This window comes from Delphinus delphis, chromosome 4 (assembly GCF_949987515.2).
Source record: "Delphinus delphis chromosome 4, mDelDel1.2, whole genome shotgun sequence".
Taxonomy (NCBI): Eukaryota; Metazoa; Chordata; class Mammalia; order Artiodactyla; family Delphinidae; genus Delphinus; species Delphinus delphis.
In genome coordinates, this window is record NC_082686.1 from 70,654,639 (window position 1) to 70,672,192 (window position 17,554).

General features: G+C 34.5%; 1 protein-coding gene across 5 annotated transcripts in view; it reads right to left on the reverse strand.

Annotated features, from left to right (window-relative positions):
• Positions 1-3,170: 3,170 nt before the first annotated feature.
• Positions 3,171-17,554, reverse strand: part of ZNF148 (zinc finger protein 148) — a 126,403-nt gene continuing 112,019 nt past the window's right edge. For all 5 annotated transcript variants that reach the window (XM_060010818.1, XM_060010814.1, XM_060010817.1 and 2 more), the window contains 2 exons: positions 6,411-6,529; positions 3,171-6,087 (listed from right to left, as the gene is read on the reverse strand). In XM_060010818.1, the coding sequence (XP_059866801.1) occupies positions 4,489-6,087; positions 6,411-6,529 (1,718 nt within the window). In that variant the 3' untranslated portion in view covers positions 3,171-4,488. The remainder of the gene's footprint in view (positions 6,088-6,410; positions 6,530-17,554) is intronic.

The window sequence follows — 17,554 nt, forward strand, 5'->3', positions numbered from 1 at the left end:
TTTTCCTATAAAATGTAGGTCATATACATTTATAAATTGGCGGTTTTATTTCTAAAGCAGTGATGTGTGTGTTCAAATAGTTAGCTGTTCTGTACAGTATAATATCTACTCAAATCAAACTACAATAGGTTTGTCTTTCTTTGTATTGAAGTTGAATAAATTCATCTGATCAGCTGAGAAATCAAGGTTGAAAAATAAGTATCTAAAAATCAAAGTAGAAAGTTTAGAATTATTGAAATGTAGCTATGAAATATGAAGAGAACTATTTCACAATGGAGCTGAAGTCACCTCAAAACTTATGGGCTTGAATCTAAAACAGAAACAAATATTAAAATCCAAAGCAAACCACAAAGTTAGGTAGCAGTACAGAAGCAGGCAAAAAAACACACCCCCTTCCTTCAGTGTGATGGGCACTAAGTTTTGCAGTCTTCCTCCATCTTGCAGAAGGGTGGTAAGGCCATTCAATGCTTAGTGAAAGTGAGTACAGATGAAGGCAGATTTAGCCTGTCTCCCCTGCAACTTCAATTATGCTGTGTAAACAGTGTTACGTTCCAATAGGAGGAACAATGGAATTTGCTTATAAAAACTGATTAAAGATAATCATTATTAAATGAAATAAAGATAATTAATAACTCTGAAATGTTTTTAGAACTTTCCTGATGCTACTTGTAAAGTTAGCACTGCTATGTATTATTGCTTACATACAGTACAACATCATATGCCTTCTAACATAAAGCAGTACTGTGATTTGTTTGTACATATTTACAGATTCTTAAAAACAAGCTGTAAAAACATTACATACTTTCAGACAATACAAATTAGCACATTGGTACTCACTTCAAAACAAATGGAATGCATAACATTAATAAACATCATAAAGGAAGACTCACATAAAAGTCCTTGATTGTCAAGACACGTTTATATATAAACTCTAACTGTGCAGAATTAAAGATTCAATCATAGGTACATCCTTATTTGATGAACCATATTTACAGCATGGTATTGCATAAAAAAATAAAATAATGTTTACAGGGTTTTACTTTTTTATCCATTGGATTAAAGAAAGCAACAAACACAACAAGAAATGTTTGTCTGCTTTAGTTTCCTACCAAAGTTTAAGTGAAAAAGGAAACATACGTTTTTTTATTTGCAGAATATAGCAAAAACAACTGGAAAATTATTTCCCTGAAATAAAGCAATTTGAAACGGAAAATGTTTAAATTAAATTGCAGAGTCAAAAAGTTTCTCGTTGATTATAATAGTGCTTCTTCAAGTAAATATACTGTGAAAAAACGAGTTCTAGTTTAAAATGTTCTAAGTCTAAGAAATGTAGTTTTACAGTAATGCCTACTTTTAAGTTTCCCGGCTTTTTTTTTTTTTTTTTTAACAGCCCTTTAAAAACCCAAATTAATAAAATGAAAGAAGTGGCAAAAGATCTAACCTAGCTGGCACTTTGCAAGTTTCTCTGGCCTGTGGAAATGAAAGCCTACCCTGAGCACAAGGCCTCTTTTGCCTCTCAAAACGAGAAAAATTACCCAACCATGGACAGTCCTCACTCAGCCAGAGCTAAAAGGATGGATTTCTATGGTATCAACTAGAAAATCTGCAAGTAGATCCCAAAAGTTTAAGAGCCACTTCAAATATTCTGAACCAAATGAAATATGTGTGCAATAAATTTAAAAAAAAACACGCTTTTAGAAGATGTTCAAGAGATATTACTTCAACTAATGTGATCTGTTTCCAATCTTCAAACATGAGAACAGGTCCTAAGAAAGCACACCTCACTCACACTTCGCCAAGTTTAAGGGTGTAAGAGTATGTTTTCATAGAACAATTTGCTCACCAAGAGAAATGAAATAAAAATTGCAAAAGGATATCCTCAATATTCTGATTTAAAGCAGCACAAAAGGCTACTTGCTTTCTCTATTAATGCCCAGATAGAAATTAAGTAACTTTCTGAACCAAAGTGGGGAAACCCAAACTGCTGAGATGTTTATCATATGATGATAATACAAGGTAACTCTGGTAGGCATGTAGAATTTCACAGTAAGAGAGCGATGACTATACTTAAAAAGTGGTAAGTCAGTAAATTATGCCAAAGTATCATTTATCTCAAAATATGCTTATAATGTGGTAGAAAAGTCTGCCATTATGTAGATGTAAAGAAATGTGGTGAACACAGGAATGCAACACCTGAACTGCTTGCATGACTGCCACTTTCAAAGGCCTTCCCTCCTTGACTTACTGCTCAGCAGTAGAGCCACATTCTAAAAACTGTGCTGGTGATGTTAACACAAACAAAAAACCTTATTCTGTACCAAGTTCTCAACAGAACAGAAATTCTAACCAGGCTCAAAACAAAAACAAAAAACCAAAATAAATGCCTACCATCATCCAATAGTAGTATGAGAAAAACAAAAATGCCTGTACCTAGGGAGAGCACAGTTCCATTGTTAACATCTCGCCTGAATGAAGCCTTCTTGAGGTTGTAATGTGCAACGCAAGACACACCATTCTTAAGAGTCAGTAATGGCAGAACTTCAATATCTACTTCAAAGAAGTCTAAAATTCTTGAAAAATTTGGCAGCAAAGAAAGCTGTCAAATGGGAAAACATTTCAAGCAAAGTTTAACAACCAAAGTGTAGAGGAAACCCATATTAAACATAATTTATATTCCTTATCATAAAAACACCATATATTCAAAATAAATGCAAAAGATGTTAAGGGTAGATATTTCTTTGTTCCCTTTCTTTATGAGAACAGTCTTGGGATAACATTAAATAAAAGAAAAAAATAATTTAAATGTATAACATTCTATACTGAAACAAAGACTGCAGATCTATAAGGCCAATACAAAAGTTAAAATGGAAATTAACATAAAGTTGCATCTTCCAAGGGTTTTAATTTTAGATTATCACTGGTGCTATATCAGTACGTGTGCATTGTGACAAAGATGGTGGAAATTTAAAATAAAAAACCAAAAAGTTGGAAGAAATTAAACAGGATAATAAAATGTTACTTTCCAAAAATTAAAACTGTCCAATGTGTAACTCAAACCATCATTCTTTAGAAAAGTATATATATAATATGTATATATATAAAAGCACTATTTATTGTACCATGCTGTATTATTTTAAGACAAAGAATTAAAAAAAAAAACATTCGTGGTATAAGGATAAAGTCTGTAGTTTATTTAGATTTTGAAATGCAACAAAAAGTTTCCGATCACTCATCTAGCTGAAAAAGAAACTGTAGTTACTAGAATTAGTAAACACTCTTGGTTTGTAAAATTGTAATGAGCAGTGTTCATTAAAAAGTAACTCAAGATAAAATAAGCAATTAAAATGCCCATTTCTTTAGTTTCTCTGGATACTGTTTAATTATCCAATCTATCAAGATTCTAGAAAGAGAAGGATTAAACCAGGTTTTACAGTTCCAAAGATATCCAATTTCCTTTTATTGCCAAAAATTAAAATTTTCAATTATGAGATGATTATGACACAACCATATCAAACCTAAAAATCTAAATTTTTTTTTTTACTTTGAGAAATCAAAAATACCAAATAGATTCTAAGTGCTCTATGTTAACTGAAGTGTATATGTAAAGTAAAATACAATTAAGCTTTAAAATGTGGAATATACATTTTGTATAAGCATTATGTTCTTGGGAATGTAATCTACAGAATATCTTTTTACTAAAACTTCAAAACCTTGATACTTGCACATGAAAAATCATAAAAAATATCTAGGTACAACTGTACAAAGAAACTGACACCAATATGCATACTTCCATACAGAAGTGAATGCTTCAACAGTTATGTATTTTGGTAAAAGTTTTGAAAGTATGCATATTTTTAAAGTAATTAGGCTTTTAAATAGTGGAGTCTTAGACTATCAGATTTTTATTACTTTTTTCTCAAAAAAAAAAAACATGTCAATATAATGCAAAATGAAAATCAAGGGTATATGGCATATCATTCTTTTTAAAAGGTGGTTTCCTTTTTTCCCCCTATAGGACACACTAATTTATTTAAGCCATAATCTCTTGACATTTAAACTTTTAAGTTCACTCTGTCTATACTCAGATTCCCTGCTGAAGTGCCATGACTATGCTGAAAAACTTAGAAACAGTATGAGTAAATTTCACACAATTACTAATCTCCTAAAAATGTACAATATTATCAGTTAGGAAACAATTGTGCGAAAGTCTTTTTTTTTTTTTCCTTTTAAACTTGGTGTAGGTGGAATAGCAAGTTTCTGATCTAAAACAAGTAATGCATTGCTTCTATAAAGGTGACAACATGTAAGGCAGTTCAAGAATGCTGACTAACCAAACAAAATGCAGTTATTGGATTATCTTGCTATTCATATCAGCTTAACTTGTTTTAACGCATTGCTCTTAAATCTGTACAGCACTCCATTTTACACAGAGTAACCCCACTCTTGATTAATCTGTTCTAAAGTGCCAGTATTATTTACACATTTTTTTTAGCCAAAAGTCTGGCCAGTTGTGGCATCAGGTGAGGATGTCATCCCAGCTCTATTATCATTTACATTCACCAAGGGAAATTCTGGAAATTCAGCACTTGTCCCTGGTCCCCGAAGGTTCACCTGTCCATTGGCAGTGCTAAACTGAGTAGCTATTCCAGCTCTGGATCCATGATATGGAGCACGGAAGGGTTGTTCAAAAGAGCTCATTTGGTAAGCTTGGTGGACAGGCTGAGCCTCAGCTTTCTTCTGAGAAGTCACTTGATCCAAAAAGTCCTGTGTTGATGTGGCAGAAGCATGGTTGGTCTCATCACCTGAAAAGGGAAATGAGTGCTGTGAATCACCAACTATTAGTCCAAAGTGGGACTTATCTGGAGTTGTTCTTAGTGGAGAATTCATTCCTGATCGAAAGCTATTGATGGGCATGGCTGCATAGACTTGCTTGTCTATGGAAGAGAACGCTGGCTGATTTGGAAGGGTCTGGTTATCGGTCACAAAGTTAAGGCTCGGGCTATTCAAATAGGCATCATTTTGGCTAGTTCTGTCCAAAGCCTGCTGCAGAAACTTTGAGTATTCCTGCAGCATGTTGGCTTTATCTGACGAGGATGCTTGGGAGCTTGATCCAACATTCTCCGACTGAGTAACCTCAGGTACTTCGGAAGAATTTATTGATATGCTAGAAGTCACCTCAGTGTCCGCAACACTGAACGATATCTCATGTTGTCCATTAGCTTTATGAGAATAATGATCCAACAGAGTCTGCAGTACCTCATCTGGAATAACATTTTTGTCATGATTACTTTTTATCTCCACATTCAGTGCCTGTGAATCTAATATGGATGCTGTGGTACTCTCATCAATGACACTCGCCACAGCTGCCTGTGTTACAGAAGGCTGAGAAGCTATGGTACCCACATTCAGCGCATACTCCCTACTATTGTTACTGGCTGCCTGAAGATATCGCTTCTTCTTCAAAAACTGCATGGCATCATCGTAATTAGTGCTACTGTGCACAGGTTTACTAGGCCCCTCTTGCAAATTGTCAACCTGGTCAATGTCAGCATTGCCTTCTGAGTCCAGTAAAGCTTGTTTGTCCACAAGTTCAAAAGCATACTTTGAAACTTTGCTCTCTTCATATGTGGACAAAGGCGAAATTGTTTGATTTTGCTCCAATGGCTGTTTCAGACTTCTCTTACTATTAATTTTTTTGAGAACCAACTTAGGTGGATGTATTTCTCCTGATGCATCTTCTAAATGCGATCCCCCAACTGAAGAATGTGGCATCTCAACAGCATACTCTGCCACCATATACTCATCTTTTACTTTAGTACTTGAAGAGTAAAGAGGCAAGTAATCATTTTTGTCTTTCTTCAGGTCAGATTTGTCCAAAGAACTCTCTTTGTCCATCCCAGATGATTTTTTCTCAGTTTTCTGCCTCTTCTTTTTTGGCAGTGAGTTATCTTTTGGTGATGTAGAGAAGCCAGAATCTTCCTCAGATGTCAGAAGGCCACCTTTGATGGCACATCTGTTTAGTTTCTTGTCATGATTTTCATGGCACATACGTTTATGTTTCAGTACACGATCTGTTCTGGAAAAATACTGTCGAATTCAAAGTTCGGAAGTGAGTTTTTTGTTTTAGTTTGTATTTTGGCCAACCAAGAAAAGAAAAGAAAAAACGGAATTAATATAAAGATAGATATAAGCATAATAATATGAGCAACTCCAAACTAATTTGCTGAGCCAACTGTTTATTACAAATTGAATCAACAGCAGTTAGGAAGTTCTTCAAATAGTTTTAGTAGTAACATTTCCTAATTTCACTTATTAGAATTGTTTTATAATTTAATTTCAGATAGAAGAGTTTCAATGTCACTCATACCACAATAAAATGATTTTTAAAAAATATTCAAACCACATCTTACCTGTAAACAGTATTCACACTGGTAGGGTTTTTCTCCACTATGAGTTCTCTTATGCCTTTCCATATGATATTTTTGAATGAATCTCATACCACATTCATCACAGCGAAATGGTTTTTCACCTAGCACATGATACAGAAAGTTTAAAACAAAACAAATACTGTAAAATAATGAATTACTTCACCACAAGAACCTCTAAATAAATGGCTTTTGAACGTTGCCATACTTTGTTCTTTTTAAATGACCAAAGTCTCCCTTATACTAAACATATCTTCCAGTTTAATTTGTCAAGAATATCTTGCTTTGTAAAAATGGAAGAGATTGGTACACGCCATTGGAAAGAAAAGGTTGAAAGCAGGCATACTCAATTTCCCTTTTACTGTATGTGTACATAATATACTCCTTCCATAGGGACCGGTATTATTACCAGGACCTTAACAGTAATATGAACAGGGTTTCAGTAGAGTGGCTGATGTTTCTAATCCTTTTTTCAATCATACAAAAAGTATTTCAGAAAAATTTTTGAAAAAACAAAATGTTACCCATACGTAGTCCAACACAATTCTTGGGTATACCTTTTTAATTCTTCATGTCTTTTCAAAGATATTTGTGGTTAAATGAAATCTGAATCCTAGGAAAATATTTTTTAAATCTAATTTATTAAAACATAAGAAGAGGGCTTCCCTGGTGGCACAGTGGTTGAGAGTCCGCCTGCCGATGCAGGGGACACGGGTTTGTGCCCTGGTCTGGGAAGATCCCGCATGCCGCAGAGCGGCTGGGCCCGTGAGCCATGGCCGCTGAGCCTGCGCGTCTGGAGCTTGTGCTCTGCAACGGGAGAGGCCACAGCAGTGAGAGGCCCAAGTACCGAAAAAACAAACAAAAAACATAAGAAGAGCTTAAATTAGAGACTAAGTTTTAAAAGTAATGTTTGTTTATACCGATTCTCTTTTCCTCGACTCAAACCAGCATTTCTCATGTCCTTTCGGGAGCGAATTAAATTGAGGGCTGTTAACTGGGCACATGACCCCCACACCACCCCCAGTTTTTTTTTTTTAATCACATAAGGACTTCTCAGCTTTAATGAACCACAACGAAGAAGATCTAAAATAGCTTTTAATGATAAAGCCACAGCCTAAGTAAACAGAAGGGTGTGACAAGAAGTTATCTTAAATAATGCTTGTTTGGGAAACTACTGTTTCTACCTTTCATACAGTCAGCAAAACTTTACTAATACTTCTCCTCTACCCACAAAAATATAAGACATGTTACTTGTCCTCAAAGAGTTTATGACATAATTGGGAAAACAAGAAAGAAACAACTAACAGAACTATATCCAGCTCTGGTTTACCTTTATAACCCACTAGTTATCTTAACATTTTTCTCCAGCCAAATCGAAGAACCTACCATCTCATGCTTTCCTACTTCTGCCTCGATTCACGCAGCTCCCTCAGTCCACCTCTGTGTGTCAGGTACTACACTCCCCTCAAGGCCCAGCCCATCTCCTCTGGGATACTTTGCCCTATTCCCCTAGAGGAAAGGCATCTTTATCTTCTTTAACTTTCCAGAGAACTTCAGCTGTACCTCTCCAATGGCACTCATTACTTTCATTCCAATAATTATTTTGTACGAATCTATTCTTTTAACTAAATTACATTCCTTTAGGTCAGAATCTGGGCCTAAATTATCTTTATGTAGCTCAAAACACTTCGGGCAACTTTTAAGGGCCACATGAATGGCATAAAGGATTATTACAGTGGATTATAATTGGAAAAAATGTTATTATGAGCTGGTATGATCTGGGAAAGCTTCTTGTGTTAGAACCTAAGCTGAGTAGCCCTTTAAGGGATTGTGTGTATGAGATTAAAGCCAAGGAAAGAAAATTTAGTGAGGAATAACAGAGCAACTAAGGGTTGAGATACTATAAAATATAGTGGAGAACTGGTACCTAAAAAGACAATTTAATTTGGCAACAAATAAATTATCTGAAACTTTCAAGAACTGCAACTTCTGTAATTGCTATGGAGTTATCAAATTTTAGGGCTGAAGGGACTTTGAAATGGCTTCAAACTCTGCTCTTGGGGGCTCCACAGAGGCCTGCAAAGGATCATCCTGGTGTGGCAAATGGCTCTAAGGTTGCCACCCAAAATTCAGGACAGAACAGCTCCACTTCTGTACACAGGGAGTCTGAGTAAGGACTCCAGAGTTCAAAGGCTAGAATGGAGACCTAATACAACTAATCTCGACCAATTTACTTATTTTTACAAAAAAGAAAGTCCAGAAAAATTAAGATACTTGTCCAAGGGGTTAGTAAGTGGATAACTAATGAAGCAACAAAAGCTGGAAGAGAAGACCACTTATTTAGGAAGTTTGAAAGTGAAAGAAATGAGAAAAAGGAGGTGAGAAGTAATAGGAGGCAATCCATTCGAGATTAAGGATTGGTAAGGGTGGGAAACTGAACTAAAATGGAATATTATGGTGAATAATCGAAATAACAAGATCCCAGAAGAACTAGGATGAAAAGGGAAGGAGAGTACAAGTATTATTTTAAAAAGAAGTTTAAAAATAGGTGCATATTTTGAAATAAAGACTGTATATGATAGAGCTCATTAAGATCAGAATTTAAAGTCATTCTTCAAAAGTGAGAGAGGATAAAAGAGAAAATTAGTGAACTTATTAGAATTCAATTAATTCTACATGATATTCATGAACTGGAAGACTTTAATGTTAAAAATGATAATACACCCCACATTGGTCAAAGCAGAAGCTGACAACCTGATCCTAAAATTCATATGGAAATGCAAGGGATCCATAACAGCTAAAGCAATCTTGAAAAAGAAGTATTAAGTAGGCAGACTCAGACTTCCCAACTTCAAAACTTACAATCAAGCTACAGTAGTAAGATAGTGTGGTAATGGCATAAGGATAGACATACATATCGAGGAACAGAATTGAGAGTCTAGAAATAAACCTTTACATTTATAGTCGACTGACTTCAGTGGGGAAAAAACAGTCTTTTCAACAGTGACACTGGGACAATTTGATACCCATATGCAAAAGAATGGGGTTGGACCCCAACCTCACACTGTATACAAAAATTAACTCAAAATGGATCATAGGCCTAAATGTGGGAACTAAAACTGTAAAACTCTTGGAAGAAAATATAGGAATAAATCTTGACTTTGGGTTAGGCAATGATTTCTTAGATACTACACCAAAAGCACAAGCAAACAAACAAAAAATAAATAAAATATACCTCATCAAAATTAAAAACTTTTGTGCTTCAAAGGACACTATCAAGAAAGTAAAAAGACAAATGCTGTAGTAGCTGCTGTGGGAAACAGTTTGGCAATTCCTCAAAATGTTAAACTTAGAATTACCATACAAGCCAACTATCCTACTCCTAGGTATATACCCTAAAGAACTGCAAACAGGGATTCACTCAGAGATTTGTATACCAATGCTCACAGCAGCATTATTCACAACAACCAAAATATGGAAGCAACCCAAGTGTTGAATGGATAAACAAAATGTGATATATACAGACAATGGAATATTTTTCAGCCATAAAAGGGAATGAAATTCTGATATATGATACAACATGGATGAACCTTGAATAAATTATGCTAAGTGAAAGAAACCAGGCACAAAAAGGACAAATACTTCGTGATTCCATTTATATGAAATACCTAGAGTAGGCGAATTCACAGGGATAGAAAGTAGAATAAAGGTTACCAGGGACTGGCAGAGGAAGGAAAAGGGAGTTACTGCTTAATGGTTACAGGTTTTTGTTTGTGTATAATTTTGTTACACAATGTTATAAAGGTACTTCACTACACTACATTGTATGCTTGAAAATGATTAAATGATAAACTTCAAGTTATGGGTTTTTTTTAAAAAGGTGAAAAGACAATCCATGGAATGGGAAAAAATATTTGCAAATCATATGTCTGATAAGGGATGTATATATCCAGTATGCTAAAAAAACCTCTTACAACTCAACAATAAAAAGACAAATAAACTAATTTAATAACAGGTAATGGATCTGAATGAACATTTCTCCAAAGAATATATACAAATAGCCAATAAGTACATGAAAAGATGCTGAACATCACTACTCATTAGGGAAGTGCAAATCAGTATCACGAGAAACCACTTCACACCCAATAGGACAGTTAAAACAGAAAGGACAGTAAGAAGGGGTTAGCATGGATGCAGAGAAACTGGAACCCTCACACTTGGGTGGTAGGATTATAAAGTGGTACAGCTGCTTTGGAAAACAATTTTGCAGATCCTTAAAATGTTAAACATAAGAGTTACCATATGACTCGGCAATTCCACTCCAAAGCATATACCCAAGAGTACTGAAAACGTTATTTCCACACAAAAACAAATAATCCTAACAGCATTATTCATATAAGTCAAAAAGTAAAAACAACTCAAATGTCCCTGAACTAATGAATGAATAAACAAAATATGGTATTTTCACACACGGAATATTATTTAGCTATAAAAAGTAATAGAAGTACATGCTACAACATGAATGAACCTTTAAAACATTATGCTAAGTGAAAGGAACTAGACAAAAAAGACCACCTACTGTATGATTCCATTCATAAGAAATGTCCAGAACAGGGAAATCCATAGAGACAGAAAGGAGAGTAAAGATTGCCTAGTGCTGGGAGGAAAGGGTGCAGGATTTCAGAATGGTGGAAGTTATTCTAAAAATTAGACTGTGGTGATAGCTGTGCAACTCTGTGAATATACCATAAACTACTGAATTGTACACTTTAAAGGGGTGGGTTTTTTGATATTGTCAATTACATCTCAATAAAGTTGCAACTTTAATAATGCATGATAACACAACTGACACCACGTAAAGTGAATGAGAAATGATTTCTTCCCACAAGGAGCTAGCAATTAAATTCAAAATAAATTAAATGGAGAAAAATCGTGCTTAAATTATTTGCTACATATTAGTAGAAGATCAAGAATTAAAAGCTTATTTAATCAGAAGCAACATTAAGAAATTTACTTTAAAAAAAAAAAAAGAAATTTACTTTAACAAACATTAATGCCTTAAAAGCAATTTGTAAAAATGTTCCTTTGCTGCTTAAAACAGAACACTTTCCCGGTCCCCTAAATAGAACAATTATGACAGCTAAGTCAGCCAGAAATGAATGTAAACACAAATTCATCTTCTGTAGTCATTTATTTTTTGATTACCCACTTTTGTTATCTTTATTTCTTAATCCTTTGTTTTTTGTTCTGCTTTAGTATTTATTTTCCTTTTTTACTCTACCATCTTTCTCTGTATCTTCTTCTCCCTCTCCCATTTTTTTCCCTCTTCTTCTCTCTCTCCCTTTTTAACTAGCCATTCCAGAATAAAACTTTTTAAGTTTTGCCATTTAAGGATCCTTGTTTGTTTATGGATTAGCTCACATACTTAAATGATTCCCCCCCCCAAATCAAAACAATATAGAGAAATATACAGGATAAAGTCTTCCTCTTATCTTTGCCCCTCCATAGGTAACTACATTTATTTGTTTGGGTCTGTTTCTTTCCAGAGTTTCTTGACACAGGCATAAGCAAAAATAAGTATATATTCTTTTTGTAATTTTTCCCTCTTTCTTACATGAAGATGGCGTATTTTACTGTGTTCTGCATCTTTTTTTTTGATTCAGTAATTTGGAGATCTTATCAGTAGAAAAAGAGCTAGCTCATTTGTTCTGATAGCTGATATCGTTCACTGATGGATAGACATACAATTTATTTAACCAATCCCCTATTATTTCCAAACATTTCCTGTTATAAATAGTGCTGTAATATATACCCTGTCAATGCAAAATGTGCAGGTACATCTGTAGGATAAATTCTCAAAAACAGAATTCCTGGTCAAATAATAAATATGTTTGTGCTTTTGAAATACACTGCCAAAATTGCTCTCCACAGGAGATATTAATATGTACCCCGCCAGCCATGTATGACTGACTGTTTCCCTATAACCTTGCTATATACTACTATGTTGTTAAACTTCCTGATGACTACAAATCTAATATGTGAAAAAACAATATTTCAGTATGACGTTGACCATCTTACATGTCATTTTCTAAGAACTGTCTGCACCTATCTTTCACCTATTTTTTTTAAACTAGGTTGCTGATCTTTTTCTTGATGATTTATAAGAGCTTTATTAAAGAGACTCGTCATCTGTCTGTATTAGTTCCAGTTTTTTGTTTTTTTTTTAATAGTGGGGGTGGAGTTGTTTGGCTACTAGGGGTTTTAATTTTTACACAGATGAATTTATCAATCATTTATTTTATGGATATTAAATTTTAAGTGTTATTTAGAAAGAACATTCCTGTTCCAATCTGTCCATATTTTTAATGACACGTATGTAGTTTCATCTTTTACATTAAATCACATACATTTGGAGTTCATCCTGAGGTAGAATGTGATGGATAAAACTGTCTTTCCAGATGGCTATCCAGTTTTTCCAACATCATTTACTGCAAGGTTCATCTTTTCTTGATCACATTTTTTATCACAATCATACACTAATAAGTTCCATGGGTCTATTTCTAGACCTTCTATTCTGTTCTATGGGACTATTCATAAGCCGGAACAAACAAGTTTTAGTTATTAAGACTTTGTAATATACTTCAACATTTGGTAGGACTAATCCCCCTCACTGTTCTTCTTTTGTTTTTCTCTGGTTTGTCTTGTTTGTCCACTTTCCAAATCATTTCTGAATTAGCTTAGTATCTGTGGTGGGGGGAAGGGAGAGTTGCCTGAAATGTTTATGTTAACTTATGGAAAACTGATACACTTTATGTGCTTTATGATGTTAACTCTTCTCACTGAAAAAAGTGGGGGTGGGGTTGTTTTGTGTCCTCAGTAGTGTTTTAATAATTTCCTAATATGGAATTTTCCACATTTCTTGTTGCTGATATTATAAAGAGGGTGTTTACTTCCATTAAATCTTCTACTCTGTGTGTGTACACATACAAAGCATATGGTTTTCTGCAATTCTAATGAATTTGCTGGTTTTTAGTCATTTTCAGTTGACTCTCACGGGTTTTCCAAGTTTACAATAATACAGTTATTTTTAACCTATAATACTTTTCCTACTTTTGCTGGCTACTATTCTCAAATATTATGTTAAAAGTAACGGTGATAACGTGCTCTGTATCTTGTTCCCAACTCTGGTACTCTGGTATGTCTCTTGAATGGAAATGAAAATAAAATAGCTGATATATATTTCCTTAAGAAACATAAAAACACTTAAGTGAAATATCTTTAGGAGAAAATCCCGTTATTGTTTTTCCCCTTAAGGACCAGAGACCCTCTGCTGGAAAAGGAAGACAATCTATACAGCACTTGAGTGATTTTAAGGTGAACAGGAAAGACTTACATGAAAAATACCAAGAATTTTGTAAATACTGTTTACAATTTTGGAAAGCAATAACATGGTGAAGAAGAAACAATTTCAAGGTGTTCCACTAATGATAATTTTCCAATACCCAAGGAGCCTGGAGTTTCAATTCTAACGGTTATCAATGAGACCACACTTTTCCCCCACTGCAGTGTTTCTCCCTGGTAACTCTGACACTGCACACACTGAGTTGTTTACGGGTAAGAATTCTTACTTAGAATGTGGGTAATTATTAGGGCAAATTATATAGAAGAAACTGATATGGACATAAGCTTTATGCATAAACTAGCTCAACATGACTTGATACATTAATCTCATTTTTGGTAGTTTCAACTAATCCTCTTCGTCCTTTTCAACCATTCTAATCTGGCTTCTGCACTTACTTCATCAAAATGGTTCTTGTAAATCACCTTCAGGTTATCAAATACAACCAAATGTTTTCAGTTATCTTAGACCTCTCAACAGCATTCAACTTAGGTGATCCCTTTCTTTGTCCTTGAATTCACTTTTCCCTTGACTTCTATGACATTCATACTCTTTCAACCTCTCTGACTGCTCCTTCTCGATGCTCTTTCCAGCTCACTCTCCTCCCTCCAACCATGAAATATTTTAGTTCTTCATGGCTTCCTCCTAAGCTCCCTGATTTTCTCCTTTTATATTCTTTTCTTTGGCAGAAAGGGAAACATCTATTTCCATAGCTTTAATTACTCTCTAATTTGAGCCCCAGACCACACATCCAAACTGCCTACTGAACATAACTACTTCTATGACACTTAGGGATCTCTAATGCTTCATATCCCACACTAAACTTGTGATCTTCAACCCACAGCTTAGTCCTTATCCAGATTCCCCCTTTGTATGAATGGCATCTAGTTTTGCAAGCCAGAGGCCTGCACAGCTTTTCTATATACCCGTCTCCATATTCAACTAGTTAACATGTTAACTAGTGATTCTACCACTAAATTCTGATTCTACCCACTAAATACCTGTCAAATCTGCCCACTTCTTTCCACTTTCCACTGTCATCACCCAAGTTCAAGATACTATCATTCCCTGACCTAGACTACTATTTAATATCCTCCTAACAGTAGTCTCTATGGGATTCACTCTCATCTCTAATTCTACATCACAGCGAGATTTTAACATTAAGTATATCTGATCATGTTGAAAGCCTACTGTTCCTAGGATTAACACACACACACACACACACTCACTCCCACTCACTCTCTCTCTCTCTCTCTCTCTCTCTCCCCCTCCCTCCGTCCCTCCACTACCATCTGGCCCCTACCTTTTCCTCTCATACCTGATCTTTCTTCACAACCCTGCCCTTCACTTTCTGAGCTCTAGTCAAAGTGGTCTTTCAGTTCCTAGTACTGTCATGCTTTTTCTCCTCCCCAGGATCATTTTCTCCTATAACTCCTCCCCAAAACCAATTCTTTGTCATGATAGTGGATCTAAAGTGCTTTACACTCAAGAAATGGTATCTACTGTTCTTAGTAATCAGAATGGAAGTGGCAATTATTTTAATAATGAAGTCTTCATAAAATCTAGGTCAAAATATTTATATTATTTAGATATTATGACATCTAATATAATAATATATAATAAAATATTATAATATTTAGGTATTAATGGTATCTATGACAATGTTCACATGGCCTAGTAAAACATACTTGATAGTAGAAGGGATTTTTTATCTTTAATAAGTCATAAAAAAGGGAGATCAGACAAAATTTACAAGTATAATAAATACTACACTAACCAAAAAAGATCATTCATTATTATGAGAAGCACTGTAAGTACTTAAGAGTACAGGTTTTAGAGCCAGACTAGCCAGGTTATAGTGCTGGTCTCAGCATTTCTTAACTGTGAGACACTGAGGATGTTATTTAAACTCTTAAGACTTGATATTCTCATCCATAAAGTGAAAATATTAATAAAACATATATCAGAACCAAATGTTAAATGAGGTAACGTGTGTGAGTAACCTGTCTTTGCTTAAGAAAAAGCCTAGCACATTTTAATAGCTCAATAAATATTAGCTATTAAAAATACAAATTAAGAGGTTGATGGTAAATGATTATCATTATATTAACATATTGATTACAGTTAAAACCCAGTGACTGGGCTATATATCGCAAATGAAAATATCCTTAGGCTAGACAATTAATTCAGAAAAATGGGAAACAAGGAGGATTACTGAAAGAATTACATGGAAACATAATCACACACCCAGTAATTCGCTTAAAACTTTAGAGCATACAAGAAATAAGGTCACTTACTGCATGATTAAATTTATCTAACATCCTCAAAATGGCGTAATTATAAAGATGGAAAACACATTAGTGTTTGTCAGGGGTTAATCATGGAGGAGAGGGAGTAGGGGAAGTAAGGTGTGACCATAAATAGGTAGTACAAGGAAACTTTCTGTAATAAAATGAAGGTACAGTAAAATTTTAAAAATAAACAAACTAAAAAGAATATCTTTGGCATATAGGAGGTTAGAAAGTTCATTTATCAGTCTAAGAAGAACCCATATACTATACAGGAAACTATATTTTATAGGAAATCATCTGAGACTAAACCACAACCTATGAAGTACAAATTAGGTTATTAAATAAAAACTGTGAAGTTGCCACAGTATCATGAAGACATGTCAGTTAAATCAAACTGGCAAAAACCCAAAAGGCCTTAATTAATGAAAGTAGTAATTTTTCTGGGTAGCAAATTTTTTAAACCCCACTCTTCTGTAAGTATAGAGTGGTTTTCTTTCCTTAGCATGGAGGTCAGGGAGAAACTTCAATGCCTGCATTTTAAACTTCAGAAACTCTGACAAACTAACACTGGGGTCACCACCTCCCCCCACAAAAGAAAATGAAGAAAGAGTTCTTTTATTTTTTTTCTGGGCTTCTTTTCTTTTCTTTGAGCTATGAAATTATACATTTACAGTGTAATCTTTTTAAGTGGTTTGGTTCCCTTAGGATGAAACAGCAAATGACAAGTGGGGAACTATTTCTTGGATACCACAGATTAGGTTTTGGACCCCTGCTTTGAGACAGACAACACTGAAAATGATCAATTACCTCTAGTAAGAGCAGCATCCCAGACTCTGTTCAAATTTTTAAAGATGGGAAAGTTGGCCTAGGAATCATTTGAAGAAAAGAAAACAAAACAAACAAAAACCAAAAAAAAACAAACAACACTGCCCTAATTCTGAAAATAAGTGAACTTCATTAAATTATGGCAATTTCCACATTTCATTTTTCTGTCAGCCTATACACAACTGGTGCTAACATCTAAGCATATTAACCCTAAGTAACTGATGTCCCAATGACAGCACCTAGGCATACAAGACAAAGTAATAAATTAATGGTAAACACCATCTAAATGTGGAATAACTATTTTCTATCTATTTAAAAAACTAATTCAGAATATCACACAAGTCTATCTTCCACAGATGTGGTTTTAAAATGTTTTCAAAATTAGTAAAATGGCTGGATAGATGGGTGTCATTATATCCCCACCAAAAAGAAATTTAAGTTAGAATCTCAAAATGTAAAGAGATTTAAAATAGCAGTGAGCTAAGTTAACATTATCCTGACTTGTAGACATTTTAAATTAGTCCATCTGTTTTTGAACTTTATATATAAACCCCCAATTTCCAGCTACCTCTTGAAAAAAAGTGCTCTAGAACAAAAGTTCAGCAGTTAAGACT